This window comes from Babylonia areolata, chromosome 19 (assembly GCF_041734735.1).
Source record: "Babylonia areolata isolate BAREFJ2019XMU chromosome 19, ASM4173473v1, whole genome shotgun sequence".
In the NCBI taxonomy this organism is placed as follows: Eukaryota; Metazoa; Mollusca; class Gastropoda; order Neogastropoda; family Buccinidae; genus Babylonia; species Babylonia areolata.
In genome coordinates, this window is record NC_134894.1 from 60,461,842 (window position 1) to 60,479,940 (window position 18,099).

The window sequence follows — 18,099 nt, forward strand, 5'->3', positions numbered from 1 at the left end:
TGGTAAGTGTCAGTTTGATAGTAATGATGGTGATGATAGTAATAATAATGATGATGATGATAGTAATGATGATGATGATGATGATAGTGATGATGATGATAATGATGATGATGATGATGATGATAATAGTGATGATAATGATAGTAATGATGATGATGATAGTAATGATGATGATGATGATGATAGTAATAATATGATAATGGTGATGGTGATGATGATGATAGTGATGATGATGATAATGATGATGGTGATGATGATAGTAATGATAGATAATAATAATGATGATGATGATGATAGTAATGTTAATAATGATGATAGTAGTGATAATGATGATGATAGTAATGATAATGATGATGATGATGATAAAAATGATAATGATCATTATGATGATAATAGCAATGATGATGATAATGATAATAATGATGATGTTGATGATATTAACAGTCAGGATAATTTAATTTCAAAAGCACCTTTCCATGTAAAGCATGCTTCATTGCACTGTTTGATGTAAAAAAAACAAAATCAAAACAACAACAACAAAAAAGCGTTTAAAACATGGTTCTGTGTGTGTGTGTGTGTGTGTGTGTACCCATTTTTTTAAAAAAGTACTTACGGTCCTATTTAGAGAATAGGTGCTTTGTAAAATTCACAATATTCTTTTTGAAATGAAGAACTCACATGTTTAACGCGGCACAGCAGACGTCCAACCAGACACTGAAACACTAATTCATGTTCACACACACACAAAATCTTCACGCACACAACACAATACTCATTTGTTGTATTTGTATTTGTATTTCTTTTTTATCACAACAGATTTCTCTGTGTGAAATTTGGGCTGCTCTCCCCTTGGAGAGCACGTCGCTACACTACAGCGCCACCCATTTTTTTTGGTATTTTTTCCTGCATGCAGTTTTATTTGTTTTTCCTATCAAAGTGGATTTTTCTACAGAATTTTGCCAGGAACAACCCTTTTGTTGCCGTGGGTTCTTTTATGTGCGCTAAGTGCATGGTGCACACAGGACCTCAGTTTATTGTCTCATCCGAATGACCAGCGTGCATCCAGACCACCACTCAAGGTCTAGTGGAGGGGGAGAAAATATCAGGCAGGCTGAGCCGTAATTTGAACCAGCGCGTTCAGGATTCTCTCTGACTTCCTAGGCGGACGCGTTACCTCTAGGCCATCACTCCATCATACATATTGTACACCACAAGACCTAAATGATTGATGATGGCAGTTTCTTTGTATCCGAAGATCACAGGGAAGAAGGTCTAGTCCGGGTGAGGCAAGCCTTCTGGTGGCTGTACAGGCCAATCCTGGACTTGCATTGTCGGGAACAGCTGGCGCACGTGAAAGTTAAAACTGGCTGGTCGCTGGAGGGGTCTTCCTGCCTGCGCTGTGAAGATTTAAAGTGAAGACCAGTGCGCGCAAACCAATCCCACTCTTTAAGCCATGCATCCTTCCACAGGGCTCAGCGAGCTAAGACGTCTATGGCGACCACAGTACCTAAATAGTACATTTTTATCACATCATGAAACTTAATTCCACCGTCACAAAGATCATAGCACAACACTTGCCCCTCTCTCTCTTTGTGGTGCAACTTGACAAACAGTGATTCAGCAGTATTAATGGTAGAGGATTGTTGTTCTTTTTGTACAGGTGAAGTATGTGAATTGAGATTGTGTGTGTGTTCGCGGATTGTTCTTTCCACAGACGAAGGTGGATTATTCCACACAAGTGAAGGCAGTGAATGTGATTGTGGACTGTTCTATGTACAGGTGGATTGTTCTTTGTACATGGATGATGGATAGTTCTGTGTACAGGTGGATTGTTCTGTGTACAGGTGATGATGGATTGTTCTGTGTACAGGTGATGATGGATTGTTCTGTGTACAGGTGGATTGTTCTGTGTACAGGTGATGATGGATAGTTCTGTGTACAGGTGGATTGTTCCGTGTACAGGTGATGATGGATTGTTCTATGTACAGGTGGATTGTTCTGTGTACAGGTGGATTGTTCTGTGTACAGGTGATGATGGATTGTTCTGTGTACAGGTGACGATGGACTGTTCTATGTACAGGTGATGATGGATTGTTCTGTGTACAGGTGAAGATGGACTGTTCTGTGTACAGGTGAAGATGGACTGTTCTGTGTACAGGTGGATTGTTCTGTGTACAGATGAAGATGGATTGTTCTGTGTACAGGTGATGATGGATTGTTCTGTGTACAGGTGATGATGGATTGTTCTGTGTACAGGTGATGATGGATTGTTCTGTGTACAGGTGACGATGGATTGTTCTGTGTACAGGTGACGATGGATTGTTCTGTGTACAGGTGAAGATGGACTGTTCTGTGTACAGGTGGATTGTTCTGTGTACAGATGAAGATGGATTGTTCTGTGTACAGGTGATGATGGATTGTTCTGTGTACAGGTGACGATGGACTGTTCTGTGTACAGGTGGATTGTTCTGTGTACAGGTGGATTGTTGATTGTTCTGTGTACAGGTGGATTGTTCTGTGTACATGGATTGTTCTGTGTACAGGTGACGATGGATTGTTCTGTGTACAGGTGACGATGGACTGTTCTGTGTACAGGTGGATTGTTCTGTGTACAGGTGGATTGTTGATTGTTCTGTGTACAGGTGGATTGTTCTGTGTACATGGATTGTTCTGTGTACAGGTGAAGATGGATTGTTCTGTGTACAGGTGGATTGTTCTGTGTACAGGTGGATTGTTCTGTGTACAGGTGAAGATGGATTGTTCTGTGCACATCTGATGATGGACTGTTCTGTGTGCATGTGAAGAGGGATTATTCCATGCACATCTGAAGGTGGATTGTTGTATGTAAGATGATGATGGATTGTTCTATTGCATGTGATGATTCATTGTTCTGTTTACAGGTGAAGATGGATTGTTCTGTGTGCATGTGAAGATGGATTATTCTATGCACATCTGAAGATGGATTGTTCTGTGTGCATGTGAAGATGGATTATTCTATGCACATCTGAAGATGGATTGTTCTGTGTGCACGTGAAGATGGATCGTTCTGTGTGTAGGTGACGATGGACTGTTCTATGTGCATGTGAAGATGGATTATTCTACGCATATCTGAAGGTAGATTGTTCTATGTACAGGTGGCGATGGGCTGTTCTGTGTGCATGTGAAGATGGATTATTCTATGCACATCTGAATGTGGATTGTTCTATGTACAGATGACGATGGATTGTTCTGTGTGTATGTGATGATGGATTGTTCTATGTACGGGTGAAGATGGATTATTCTATGCACATCTGAAAGTGGATTGTTCTATGTGCAGGTGGCGATGGATCATTCTGTGTGTAGGTGACGATGGACTGTTCTGTGTGCATGTGAAGATGGATTATTCTACGCACATCTGAATGTGGATTGTTCTATGTACAGGTGACAATGGACTGTTCTATGTACAGGTGGACTGGTCTATATAAGCAGGCAGATTGTTCTACGTACAGTCAACGGTGAATTGTTCTATGTGCAGGTGAATTGCTTCATGTGCAGGTGAAGGTGGATTTGATCTAATGCACGGATGATGATGATGATGATGATGGATGGATGGATTGTTCTACGTACAGGTGACAGAGGACTGTTCTATGGACAGACGATGATGGGCTGGCTGCTCTGTGCACAGGTGAAGGTGGCGCTGCGAGTGACGCCCAGCATGCTGGCAGACTACCAGAAGGAGCAGGGCGCGGAGGACTGGGAGCGCGTCACCTCTGAGCACCGGCTGGACATCAGAGACCACCTGGTCATCGACTTCAACAACACGACACAGCAGGTACCCCCCTTTTGGACGTAGTGATGATGATGATGATGATGATGATGGTGATGATGGTGATGATGATGATGGTAATGATGATGATGGTGGTAGTGGTGATGGTGATGGTAATGGTGATGATGGTGATGGTGATGATGGTAGTGGCGATGATGATGATGGTAGTGATGATGATGATGGTGATGGTGATGATGGTGGTGGTGATGATGATGGTGATGATGATGATGGTAGTGATGATGGTGATGGTGATGATGATGATTGTAGCGATGATGATGGTGATGGTGATGATGATGGTAGTGATGATGATGATGATGATGATGGTAGTGATGATGGTGATGATGATGATTGTAGCGATGATGATGATGATGGTGATGATGGTAGTGGTGATGATGATGATGATGAAATTACTGATGATTATCGTTATGATGATAAGAATGGTACATTTGTATAGCGATTTCAGACCTCTCAAAGCAATTTGAGTTAACATGTCAAGCACAAAGCACACAAAAATGCATGCACATATTCTATCTCTTTCTCTCTCTCTCTCTCTCTCTCTAAATCTGCAATCAAACTTTCAAAACAAGGAAGACGTTCTGGCGGTGTTTTGTGTTTAGTAAGAAATAGATTTGTTCCATTTATAAAAGTACTTGACGTTGAATATACTAATTTTTGTGTGATTCTTATTGACAAAAAGTTGTTTGGAACACCTAAAGATGTACTTTATGTTTGCGCTTACATTCCACCAGAAGGGTCTCCTTTTTATACCTATTTTGACTATGATAATGGTATACATTTACTTGAAGAATGTTTGACTGATATTTTGTTGAAATATGATGCATATATTGTTCTTTGTGGAGATTTGAATAGCAGGACATCAAACATTTCTCATGATTATTTAGAAAATTCTGTCCTTGACGTGCAACATAAGAGTCAATCACTTAATGCTAAACGCTCTTCGGAAGACCGTACTCTGAATAATTATGGGAAAGAACTGCTCAGCATGTGCACTACTTTAAGTTTAACTATTTTGAATGGAATATGTAATGGCGACCTTGAAGGTCGCTCCACATATATTTCTGATACAGGGAGTAGTGTTGTTGATTACTTTATTTTTTCAAACGAGCTTTTTTCCATTGTGTGTGATGCATGTATGCTGAATGTTTGCGAACGGATAGATTCTGATCATATGCCTGTTACTGCAAGTGTTACTTTTCCTAATGAAAATATATGTGATACAGTATGTAGTCATCAAATTTTGGAGAAGTTTGTATGGAATGATAACAATGCTCATATATTTAATGATCTTCTACGCACAGAAGGAATAAGTACTGAAATTGATAAGGCGATAGATTTAATTGATGTTGATGTTAACAAAGCTCTTGTTAAGTTTAATGAATGTTTGAGAGAATGTGCTGACTGCATGAAGAAACGTATCTATATTGGTAATAACAGAACGTTTGATGATTGGTTCGATCAAGAGTGTAAGATTGAAAAAAGAAAAGTAAGAAGACTATTAGCGAAATGCAGACGTTCTTTGGATGGGAATGTTTGCCATGAATATAATCAAGTCAAACGTGAATACAAAAAAATGTTGAAAAGAAAAAAGAAACAGTTTAACGATGCATTGTTAGATCAACTTGTCACATCTATACAGAACCAGAAAGAGTTCTGGGAAGCTGTTCACAAAACCTCATTTAAAAGAAAACAACCAAGAAATGACATCAGTATCGACACATGGTTTCATCACTTTAAATCATTGTTAGAAAAAGATACAGCTAGTGGTTAATGTAAATGGGGATGTTCAGTATGTTGAGTCTAATGACTATATGAACCGTCCAATTTCTAGGGAGGAAGTATTATATTCAATGAGGAAACTGAAAAATCGTAAAGCTGCTGGGCCGGATAGTATTATTGGTGAAATGTATAAGAATTCAAATGACCATGTTATACAGTTTTTTGTTAAATTATTTAATACACTATTTGACAAGGGTATCTTTCCTCAAAGCTGGACAGAATCAGTTATTTTACCTCTTTTAAAGAAAGGAGATGTCAACAATCCAAATAACTATAGGGGCATTTGTCTTAGTGATATAAGTAGCAAAATGTTTAGTACAATATCAAATAATAGAATACAAGAATGGGTACAAGAAAATGACATTACCGGAGACCACCAAGCTGGCTTTAAGAAAGGATATTCAACAACAGATCATATGTTTGCTCTTTTGGCACTGGTACAAAAGCAATTTTCTAATAATCGTAAACTTTATGTAGCCTTCATTGATTTCGAGAAAGCCTTCGACTCCATAAACAGACATCTGCTATGGCCAATATTGTTGAAAAATGGTATAAGAGGTAAATTGTATAAGTGTATTCGGAGTATTTATGATACCGTAAAATGTAGAGTTAGATGTGGTGCACAGTTGACAGATTATATAGCCTGTACAGCTGGAGTAAAACAAGGTGATGTGTGCAGTCCAGTGTTGTTCTCCCTTTTCATAAATGAACTGGCCATTGATGTTATTAATAACGGAAGACATGGTGCCACTTTTTCTTTTGATGCATTTGAATTATTTATCTTGTTATTAGCAGATGACGTTGTACTTTTGTCAGAAACTATTGTTGGTCTACAGACTCAGCTGAATAACTTACAACGTGCAGCAAGTTCCCTTCAACTGAAAGTCAACATGTGTAAGAGTAATATCATTGTATTTAGAAAGGGGGGATATTTAGGTTCACGGGAAAGATGGTTTTATGATAGTATTACAATGCCTGTTGTCAATGTTTATAAATATTTGGGGATAAATTTTACTACACGTTTGAGCTTTGTTTCTGCTTGTAAAGATCTTGCTAGCAGGGCCAAAAATGTCTTATTGTGTGTTATAAAAAGATTATCTTCGTTAAATAACACTTCTCTACAATTGTTTTTGAAAATTTTTGATGCTCAGGTACAACCCGTCATGCAATATGGTTCTGAATTATGGGGTCTGCATAAAGCCGCGTTGGAATGTGAATCTGTGCATTTGTTTGCGTTGAAGAAATTTCTAGGCGTAGATCTGCGTACACCTAATGATCTTGTTTATGGTGAAACAAATAGACATCCGATATATATTAACTCTGCTATACAGTGTATACGTTATTGGCTTAAGTTGTTACAAATGGAAGATTATAGAATACCTTATAGAGCTTACAAAATGTTGTATGAGTTAGATATTAGGGGAAAGAGAAATTGGGTCACAGATGTACGTATTTGTTTACTTAGATATGGATTTGGTGATGTATGGTTGAATCAAGGTGTTGGTAGTATAAATCAGTTTGTAAGACTTTTCCGGCAACGCTTGATTGATTGTAGATGGCAGGACTGGAATTACCATATTCAAAACAGTGAAAGATTTAGCTTCTATAGAACTTTTGGACATTCGCATGATGTTAAACAGTACTTGGTATGTAACATGGACATGTATTTGAAGTATGTAACAACAAGATTTAGGTTAGGCGTGTCAGACTTAGCTACACATTACTATAGATACAGAGATTTTACTGACAATGATTTAATTTGCCCACTATGTAAAGAAGACAAAGAAGACGAGGTACATTTTGTTTTTCGTTGTCCAGCTCTTTGTAGAATTAGAGAAAAATATATACCACCTAAGTACTATCGACAGCCATGTTTATTCAAACTGAGTTTATTATTGTCATCCACGAGACATGCTGATATATGGAATCTGGCACTGTTTTTACACCAGGCATTTAAATTTCGTGATATCGTGACATCTTAAGATGCTGTACTTCATTGCAGTGTTTATGTAATGTGTGTATGTATTATGGTTGGTTATATATTTTCATTTTGTTTGTTATTACTTATATTGTCACTTACCCCTTCATAAGGGGCCTAGGCCTATTAATGAATAAATAATCTGAATCTGAATCTCTCTCTCTCTCTCTCTCTCACGTGTGCACACACATGTACCCACCCACCCACACACACACACACGCACACGCATGTATGCACACACACACTCACACACATACACACACCCACACATATGCACACACACATTCACACATACACACACACACACACATACACGAAACACACACACACACATACACACACACACACATACACGCACACACAGACACACACACACATACACGCACACACACACACGCACACACACACACACACACACACACCCATGAACTGAAGAAAAGGATGTTGATCCACAGAACGCGGATGTGGACAGGAGTGCGCCCATGGTCTGTGTATCTGTCGTCTGTCTTCTGTAACAGTAATGACTGTGATGAACAGACTCAGTGGTAGTGACAGTAGCTATTCTTTGTGTTCATAGCTATCTGAGGATGTGTATACAGTAACTATTCTTTCTGTTCATAGATATCTGAGGATGTGTCTTCTGTAGTAGCTATGGTCGTGGTGAACAGTCAGCGGTAGTGACAGCAACTATTCTTTGTGTTCATAGCTACCTGAGGATGTGTCTTCTATAGTAGCTATGGTCGTGGTGAACAGTCAGTGGTAGTGACAGTAGCTATTCTTTGTGTTCATATCTACCTGAGGATGTGTCTTCTGTCGTAGCCATGGTCGTGGTGAACAGTCAGTGGTAGTGACAGTAGCTATTCTTTGTGTTCATAGCTACCTGAGGATGTGTCTTCTGTCGTAGCTATGGTCGTGGTGAACAGTCAGTGGTAGTGACAGTAGCTATTCTTTGTGTTCATAGCTACCTAAGGATGTGTCTTCTGTCGTAGCCATGGTTGTGGTGAACAGTCAGCGGTAGTGACAGTAGCTATTCTGTGTGTTCATAGCTATCTAAGGATGTGTCTTCGGTAGTAGTCATGGTCGTGGTGAACAGTCAGTGGTAGTGACAGTAGCTATTCTTTGTGTTCATAGCTATCTGAGGATGTGTGTATAGTAACTGTTCTTTGTGTTCATAGCTATCTGAGGATGTGTGTACAGTAACTGTTCTTTGTGTTCATAGCTACCTGAGGATGTGTGTACAGTAACCGTTCTTTGTGTTCATAGCTATCTGAGGATGTGTGTACAGTAACTGTTCTTTGTGTTCATAGCTATCTGAGGATGTGTGTACAGTAACTGTTCTTTGTGTTCATAGCTACCTGAGGATGTGTCTTCTGTAGTAGTCATGGTCGTGGTGAACAGTCAGCGGTAGTGACAGTAACTATTCTTTGTGTTCATAGCTATCTGAGGATGTATGTACCACTCTGCCAGTTGCTGTATTGATGTTCGTCACTGGGGTTCTTCATCTTCTTCTGCGTTCGTGGGCTGCAACTCCCACATTCACTTGCATGTACACGAGTGGGCTTTTACGTGTATGACCGTTTTTACCCCGCCATGTAGGCAGCCATACTCCGCTTTCGGGGGTGTGCATGCTGGGTATGTTCTCGTTTCCATAACCCACCGAACGCTGACATGGATTACAGGATCTTTAACGTATGTATTTGATCTTCTGCATGCGTTTACACACGAAGGGGGTTCAGGCACAAGCAGGTCTGCACATATGTTGACCTGGGAGATGGGAAAAATCTCCACCCTTGACCCACCAGTCACAGTGATTCGAACCCGGGACCCTCAGATTGAAAGTCCAACGCTTTAACCACTCGGCTATTGCGCCCGTCCACTGGGGTTCTGTGAAATGAGTTCTTTGAGTTGGATTGGATCACCAGTGGTGGGTGAATGCTTTCCATGCTACGCCCATACTGAAAGACTCTCAGCTGTTGTCTTCTCTCTTTTTCTGCCTTCCCAGTCCATTCTTCCGTCCTTTTTCCTAGCAAGCCTTGACACTCCCCGCCCCCCTTTTCTGCAGTCTGTGATGACGGGCGCAGTAGCGGAGTGGTTTAAGCGTTGGACTTTCAGTCTGAGGGTCCGGGGTTTGAATCACGGTGACGGCGCCTGGTGGGTGAAGGGTGGAGATTTTTACGATCTCCCAGGTCAACATATGTGCAGACCTGCTAGTGCCTGAACCCCCTTCGTGTGTAGACGCAAGCAGAAGATCAAATACGCACGTTAAAGATCCTGTAATCCATGTCAGCATTCGGTGGGTTATAGAAACCAGAACATACCCAGCATGCACGCCCCCGGAAGCGGAGTATGGCTGCCTACATGGCAGGGTAAAAACGGTCATACACGTAAAAGCCCACTCGTGTACATATGAGTGAACGTGGGAGTTGCAGCCCACGAACGAAAGAAGAAGAAGAAGAAGCAGTCTGTGATGTACTGTCTGTGCTGTTTTGCACTGACAATTAGGAAGTGAAATTGTAAACACTGGGAAGGGCACTAGCTGTCCAGTCTGCCGAGCTATTTGCCTGTAGACCTTTTTATTTTATTTTATGTTAATGTATTTTTCTGGCTTTGAAGTATTCTCGATCATTGTATGCAATATTTTCTGATCTGGGGATGATAAGTTAACTCTCTCTATACGAACGGCGAAAGAGACGACGTTAACAGCGTTTCACCCCAATTACCGTCATCAAAATATTGCAAGCGGAAGGCTCTTATACTGAAGAGGTGAATGTTGACAAACAATACCACAATTCTGACGACGGAAGCTAAAGGTTGGGTCATTCAGACACCCACTGGACATCCGAGGGGTCTGTGTAGAGGAGAAGAGAGGACTGGCCGTACTGAGTGAGTTAAGTGGATGGGCTGATATCCTCCACACAACCTACCTAGTCTGACTTGCCGTTAGGGGTTTTATGGTTTAGATATGATAGTCAGTCATGTCGGACTATGACCATCAGAACAGGGAAGGAGGCAACTGTCCCGACTGTGTGGGTTAGAATTTGATCATATTGGAGAGTGTCTTGCCCAAGTTACATCCCCCACTCTCTCGGCCAAGAGGGTTTTAGGACAGTCGGCGTTGGGGATGGTTCCCAAAGGCCAACTAGCCCACAAGGCTGCAGCACTAAGAGCCAGAGCAATCTTGCCTCCTAGTTTGAGAGTCATAGTCCTTCACAAAGGACTGAGCTGTATATGACTTCCCATTGCAGTGGAGAAACCATTGATCATACAGCTCTCACTTTGCTGTCAGTCTGTGATATAGGCTGAGCGTTGGGCAGGATGGTTCAGATAAGATCTCATGAACTGTTTATTTTGCATTTTTGTTTTTTGTTTTGTTGTTGTTGATTTTTCTTCAGATGTGAGGTTTGTGTTTAACATGGTTTGATTTACTATTTAGTTAGGCAGTTGTGATATGGCCGTGTGTGGTTGGCTGACTGGAAAGTATAAACAGGGTATGTCTTTACAGAGGTAGGCAGTATTCTTCTTCTTCTTCTTCTTCATTCAAGGGCTGCAACTCCCATGTTCACTTGTATGTACATGAGTGGGCTTTTACTTATATGACCATTTTTACCCCACCATGTAGGCATCCATACTCCGTTTTGGGGGTTTTACATGCTGAGTATGTTTTTGTTTCGATAACCCACTGAATACTGACATGGATTGCAGGATCTTTAACATTATAGTTGATCTTCTGCTTGCGTATACACATGAAGGGGGTTCAGGCACTTGCAGATCTGCACATATGATGACCTGGAAGATCAGAAAAATCTCCACCCTTTACCCAGCAGGCGCCGTCACCGAGATTCAAACCCGGGACCCACAGATCTCAAGTCCAGCGCTCTGACCACTCGGCTATTGTAGTAAGAAAAAAAGCTGTTTTCCATGTCCTGGATGAAACATGAGGTCAGTGAGGTGATGACTGTGTGCTGTGGGTGTGCAGAAGGTGGCGCTTCAGGCCACCGTGGCCATCCCCCAGATGGCGCTGTCCAAGTCGGAGCTGGACTTCGGGACCTGTCTGGTGGGGCAGCGTCGTCAGCTGCAGCTCCTCATCTCCAATGACACCGCCTCTCACTGCACCTGGTCCGCCAGCTTTGGTCAGTGCGCGCGCGTGTGTGCGTGCGTGTGTGCGAGCGTGTGTGAATCAGAATCAGAATCAGTTTTAACTCTCTTCATACGAACGGCGAAAGAGACGACGTTAACAGCGTTTCATCCCAATTACCATCATCAAAATATTGCAAGCGGAAGGCTCTTATACTGAAGAGGTGAATGTTGACAAAGAATAGCACAATTCTGACGACGGAAGCTAAAGGTTGGGTCATTCAGACACCCACTGGACATCCGAGGGGTCTGTGTAGAGGAGAAGAGAGGACTGGCCGTACTGAGTGAGTTAATGTCAATTAAACCTGAACAAGGTTTATAAGACACGCATGCAAATGTTACATGAAACCACGCACAAAAAAAGCAAAACAAAAATAGATAAATATTGAACAAGACATTGAATCACTCTTGCACGCTATGGCGTTTTTGACAGCAGTTACTGACAAATTTCCCAAACAGTCCCACAAGTTTGTCTTCCAGTATTAGCTGACTGGGTTTAATAATATTTGGAGTGTAATTTTGAATTTTTTGTATGAATTCTATTCTAATTTCTTTGTATAATTCGCAGTCATCTAAGAAATGAAATTCATCCTTTATTGTTTGACATTGTAAACATAGTCTCCTTTCTTTTGGAATGTTGAAATATCGGCCTTTTTCTATTGCTAAATCATGACAGGATATTCTTAATTTGCACAATGAGGTGCACTGTGTGTGTGTGTGTGTGTGTGTGTGTGTGTGTGCACTTTTATGTGTGTGTGTGTGTCAATGTATATGAATGTGTGTGTGTTTATGCTTTCACTCATACGGTGGAAAGGGAATGATATATTGTTATTTTTCCAGTTTCTTCTTCTTCTTCTGTGTTCGTGGGCTGCAACTCCCATGTTCACTCTTATGCACACGAGTGCACTTTTACATGTATGACCATTTTTATCCCGTAGGCAGCCACACTCTGCTTTCGGGGTATGTTCTTGTTTCTATAACCCACCGAACGCTGACATGGATTACAGGATCTTTAACGTGCGCATTTGATTTTCTGCTTGCGTATACACACGAAGGGGGTTCAGGCACTAGCAGGTCTGCACATATGTTGACCTGGGAGATCGGAAAAAATCTCCACCCTTTACCCACCAGGCGCCGTCACCAAGATTCGAACCCGGGACCTTCAGATTGAAAGTCCAACGCTTTAACCACTCGGCTATTGCGCCCATCCTTATTGTTCCGGCAATTTTTGTACATCACTGTTGCTTGTGTGTTCACCAGTGACCAGGGTTCGTGGCCCCTGTTTCGACATGGTGTTGTGTCCCTTGGGGAAAGGCACTGTACTCTGATTTTTCCTCACTCCACCCAGGTGTGAATGGGTTAACCTGACTTTCGTCAGTTGCGGAAGATCAGAACACCGGAAGGAGAGGATGTGGCCCTGGCCTTCCTATGCCGAGCCCAAGACACAGCGGATGTGAATTCAGTGCCCCGGTGGCCGTGAAAGGCGATGGAACCTTAAGTCTTCAGCTCTTTCACCACCGCAGGCGTCTTTTGTTGACAAAACAGTACACCACTATAGACAACTTTTGTTGACAAGACAGTGCACCTCGATTGGCGTCTTTTGTTGACAAGACATTGCACCTCCATGGGCGTCTTTTGTTGACAAAACATGCCCCGCAGGTAGGCGACTTTGTTGACAAAACAGTGCAACCGCGGTAGGCGACTTTTGTTGACAAAAACAGTGCACCAGCGGTAGGCGACTTTTTGTTGACAAAACAGAGCACACGCAGTAGGCTACATTTGTTGACAAAAACAGTGCACCGCGGTAGGCGACTTTTGTTGACAAAACAGTGCAACGCCCCCCGGTAGGCGACTTTTGTATGACAAAACAGTGCACCGCAGTAGGCGACTTTTTTGACAAAAACAGAGCACGCGGTAGGCGACTTATTGTTGACAAACAGTGACCAGCGGTAGGCGACTTTTGTTGACAAGACAGTGCACCGCGATAGGCGACTTTTGTTGACAAGACAGTGCACCGCGATAGGCGACTTTTGTTGACAAGACAGTGCACCGCGATAGGCGACTTTTGTTGACAAGACAGTGCACCTCCATAGGCGACTTTTGTTGACAAGACAGTGCATTTCGATAGGCGACTTTTGTTGACAAGACAGTGCACCGCTATAGGCGACTTTTGTTGACAAGACAGTGCACCTTGATAGGCGACTTTTGTTGACAAGACAGTGCACCGTTATAGGCGACTTTTGTTGACAAGACAGTGCACCTCGATAGGCGTCTTTTGTTGACAAGACATTGCACCGTGATAGGCGACTTTTGTCGACATCAAGGGATCATGCTGATGAGACCATTTTTCACATTGTAACAAAGCTGGACAGCTGCAGCCAGTTTCCCGCCAACAGAACAATGACTAACCGTTGCCCCCTGACCCAGTTTGAAGTGAACAAGTCGGTTGTGTTGTTTCTACATGAACCGAAGCCTGTGATTGAGGAGCATGGGGAGCGTTTTTCACACAGAAACTGGGCAGTGAGAGAGTTAACTCAATCCGGACAAAAGGCGTCGATCATGGTTCCTACTATTTTACAGCCGTTTCAGACAAGGGAGCCCCAATCAGGGCCTTAGATGGCCTAGAGGTAACGTGGAGTGATGGCCTAGAGGTAACGCGTCCGCCTAGGAAGCGAGAGAATCTGAGCGCGCTGGTTCGAATCACGGCTCAGCCGCTGATATTTTCTCCCCCTCCACAAGACCTTGAGTGGTGGTCTGGACGCTAGTCATTCGGATGAAACGATAAACCGAGGTCCCGTGTGCAGCATGCACTTAGCGCACGTAAAAGAACCCATGGCAGCAAAAGGGTTGTTCCTGGCAAAATTCTGTAGAAAAATCCACTTCGATAGGAAAAACAAATAAAACTGTACGCAGGAAAAAAAAAGAAAAAAGGGTGGCGCTGTAGTGTAGCGATGCGCTTTTCCCTGGGAGAGCAGCCCGAATTTCACACAGAGAAATCTGTTGTGATAAAAAGAAATACAAATACAAATAGATAGTTTTGAATTTTTGGTGTGGCACCTAATTTCCCAATTGACGTTATGAGCTAAGACTATCTTTACTGACCTTTCCTCTCTCCACTGTGACCAGTAAACGCAGCGTGTGTTGCTGTGCTCGCGAGCAGGAGAGTCGTTTTCACGGTGACCGGTTCACATGAAAAGTGAGAGTCGACAATGGCGTCTGACTCAGTTTCGTCTCAGTCACAAGGCAGACAACGGAATTAGACGAAGGGGACTGTCGTGGCTATATAATGTTCTGAATTTAACTCACTCAGTACGGCCAGTCCTCTCTTCTCCTCTACACAGACCCTTCGGATGTCCAGTGGGTGTCTGAATGACCCAACCTATAGCTTCCGTCATCAGAATTGTGGTATTCTTTGTCAACATTCACCTCTTCAGTATAAGAGCCTTCCACTTGCAATACTTTGATGATGGTAATTGGGGTGAAACGCTGTTAACGTCGTCTCTTTCGCCGTTCGTATGGAGAGAGTTAATCTGTTTCAAACTCTTTGTGCTTTCCTGGATGCATTTTCAAGTCATTAGTGTGTGCAAATGTCGAACAAACAATATGAATAATTTCATCATCTCATTGCATGATAGCATAAGAAGAGAGGAGGTTTTAAATTTTGTCCCCAACTAACTCGTTATGTTACTGATGAGTTTGGAAGTTTTCAGTTTCATCAGTTCTAACATTTTGTTATCTTGGGGCGATTTGGTTGGTCTGTGGAGACAGTCAGGGGAGCTAACTGGTAGTACTAATTGAGTTATCGACCTTTGTGGTGTGTGCAGAGAGCAAGTCGGCCACGTGCGTGCAGGACACGTTCCAGATCAGCCCCACTCACGGGCAGCTGGATGCCTACATCACACACGTCAGCAACAGCAAGACTCTGCTGTCTGTCTACTTCACCGCCAAGTGGGTGGTCTCCCTTTCTCTACATGTTGTCTGGTTGTCTCCCTTCCTGTATATGTCATCTGTGCTGTTTTCCTTTGTCCATCTAGATGTCTGTTGTTTTTTTTGTCTATGTCGTGTTTTTTTGTTTCTTCTTCTTGTGTCTATCTCTGTGTTGTCTGTGCTGTCTTTAAGCAGTGATTGCCTGCCAAGTGGGAAGATATTGGAAAGACGGCAAACAACTGTGCACAAACATGTGATTACTCGTCTGTGTCTCACAATATGTGTAAACAAAGGTACATGGCCACATACATGCACACATGTACACATACACTTGTACACACACACACACACACACACAGATTTAGATTTGTCTGTTGTCAGTTAACAGTGAAAAGACGTTAAACGAAGGAAAGAAAGAAGCACACAGAGACACACACACACACATATGTGCACACACATACATGTGCTTTCACACACACACCACACACACACACACACACACATACATGTGCACACACACACACACATACATGTGCTTTCACACACACACCACACACACACACACATACATGTGCACACACACACACACACACACACACACATACATGTGCACACACACACACACATACATGTGCACACACACACACACACACATACATGTGCACACACACACGCAAACATACAAATGTGCACACACACACACACACACTCACACACACACACACACACACACACACACACACGCGCGCGCACACACACATTCAAGGACAGAAGACAGAACCAAGCAGAACGATGACCAGTTACATCTGACTGAACCACGTCCTACGGTCCCACCATTGTGCTTCAGGCACGCCGAATCCTACGAAGCCGTCATCCTGTTCCAAGGCATGCTGGGAGAGGCCCACCAGCGACTGTACGTGCGAGGCCGAGGATCCTACGATGGAAAACATGAGGCTGTGCTCAACGCCTGAAACCAGACCAGCAGATTTCATTTCTTCCAGAAGACGTTCCGAAGTTTGTGATCGTCAGATTCTAGAGCAGAATTCTTTTCTTCTGGTAGAAGTCTGTGATGTCATTTTTTTTTTCCATGCCTGTGTTTTTCCTTAAGTCTGGATTTAATTCAGACTGGGAATTCTTGGAGTTGAAGCCAGTAATAATAATAATAATAATAATGGTATTTATATAGCGCTGAATCTTGTGCAGAGACAAATCAAAGCGCTTTCGCACCAGTCATTCACACGCATGCATAACTCTAAAACTGTACATACTAAAGACAAGGAAGAGGCAGGCAAAGGAGGCTGTTTTAGGAAGAGGTGGGTTTTAAGGCCAGACTTGAAAGAGCTGAGTGTGGAGACTTGACAAAGCGAAAGAGGAAGTTCATTCCAATTGCAAGGTCCAGAGACAGAGAAAGAACGGCTGGCCAACAGTCGAGTGTTTGAATCTGGGTATGCGCAAAAGAGTCTTTAGTCTTGAGACAAATTTCACTGTGAATCAAAATTGTCAGTTGTGGTCTTTTTCAGTAAAGGGCAGACAATTGAAAACTGTCTGTGAAGCTTGTGTCTGTGATATGCCTTGTGTCCAGATTTCATTCGGACTATGTATATTCTTCTGTTTGAAGACATTAAAGAGGAGTGTGTTGTGAAACAAATTTCAGCGTTAAACAAGATTATCACTAGTGGTTGTTTAGTTAAGAGCAGACAGTTGAAGACTGTGAAGTTTCTGTCATTATATTTCCATCCTTTTGACTTGGTAGATGTTATTATTCTGTATCCAGACAGAACACTGTGATATTATTTATGACAAAGAACAAGACAAATAAAGTGGGCTTTTTTGTGTTTTTCTTTTTGTTTGGTTTTATATGTTGTGTATTGAAACACTGTACAAGTAATGCTGTTGCTTTATTTGGAATGTAATAAAAAGACATCTTTTTTTCCTTGTGTTCTGTGTGACATTTGTTCAATTTTTGTTGATGATAAGTTGTGATATAAAAAAAAGAATTCTTTACAAATTTTATCCTTTTATTTCGCCAAAAGAAAAGTGCATGTTCAAAGAATAAAATATCTATACCAAAAAAAAAAAAGAGAGAAAAGTGTAAACATTTGCTGCTGTTGATGTCAAAACGTTTGTTTAATACTTTGCAGACAGAACCACAACATGTTCAGTGTTTGTATATAACCTGGCTGGTTGTCTCCACACTGCGCTATGGATGCGAGACATGGACATTGCTGGCAGACGCTGAAAGAAAAATGAAGGCCTTGGAAATGATCATTCTCGAGGAAGCTGCTCCAAAATATCATCTCATACACGGCGCACAAGACAACCAGCCAGATGAATGTGCATCGTGTCTTAATCGCATTGCAGTGAATAGACAGACCAGTGATCATCGCATCTCGTACACAGAGCTCAAGACAAACATCCAGATGGATGTGTATGGTGTCTAAACCCCATTGCAGTTAAC

The 18,099-nt window shown here is 42.2% G+C and overlaps 1 protein-coding gene across 4 annotated transcripts in view; it reads left to right on the top strand.

Annotated features, from left to right (window-relative positions):
* LOC143293899 (deleted in lung and esophageal cancer protein 1-like) overlaps window positions 1–17,570 on the top strand; it is an 85,830-nt gene extending 68,260 nt beyond the window's left edge. For all 4 annotated transcript variants that reach the window (XM_076605249.1, XM_076605251.1, XM_076605252.1 and 1 more), the window contains exons 33-37: window positions 1–2; window positions 3,665–3,811; window positions 11,557–11,710; window positions 15,539–15,662; window positions 16,489–17,570. The exon at window positions 1–2 is cut by the window's left edge and continues 220 nt beyond it. In XM_076605249.1, the coding sequence (XP_076461364.1) occupies window positions 1–2; window positions 3,665–3,811; window positions 11,557–11,710; window positions 15,539–15,662; window positions 16,489–16,612 (551 nt within the window). In that variant the 3' untranslated portion in view covers window positions 16,613–17,570. The remainder of the gene's footprint in view (window positions 3–3,664; window positions 3,812–11,556; window positions 11,711–15,538; window positions 15,663–16,488) is intronic.
* Window positions 17,571–18,099: the final 529 nt, after the last annotated feature.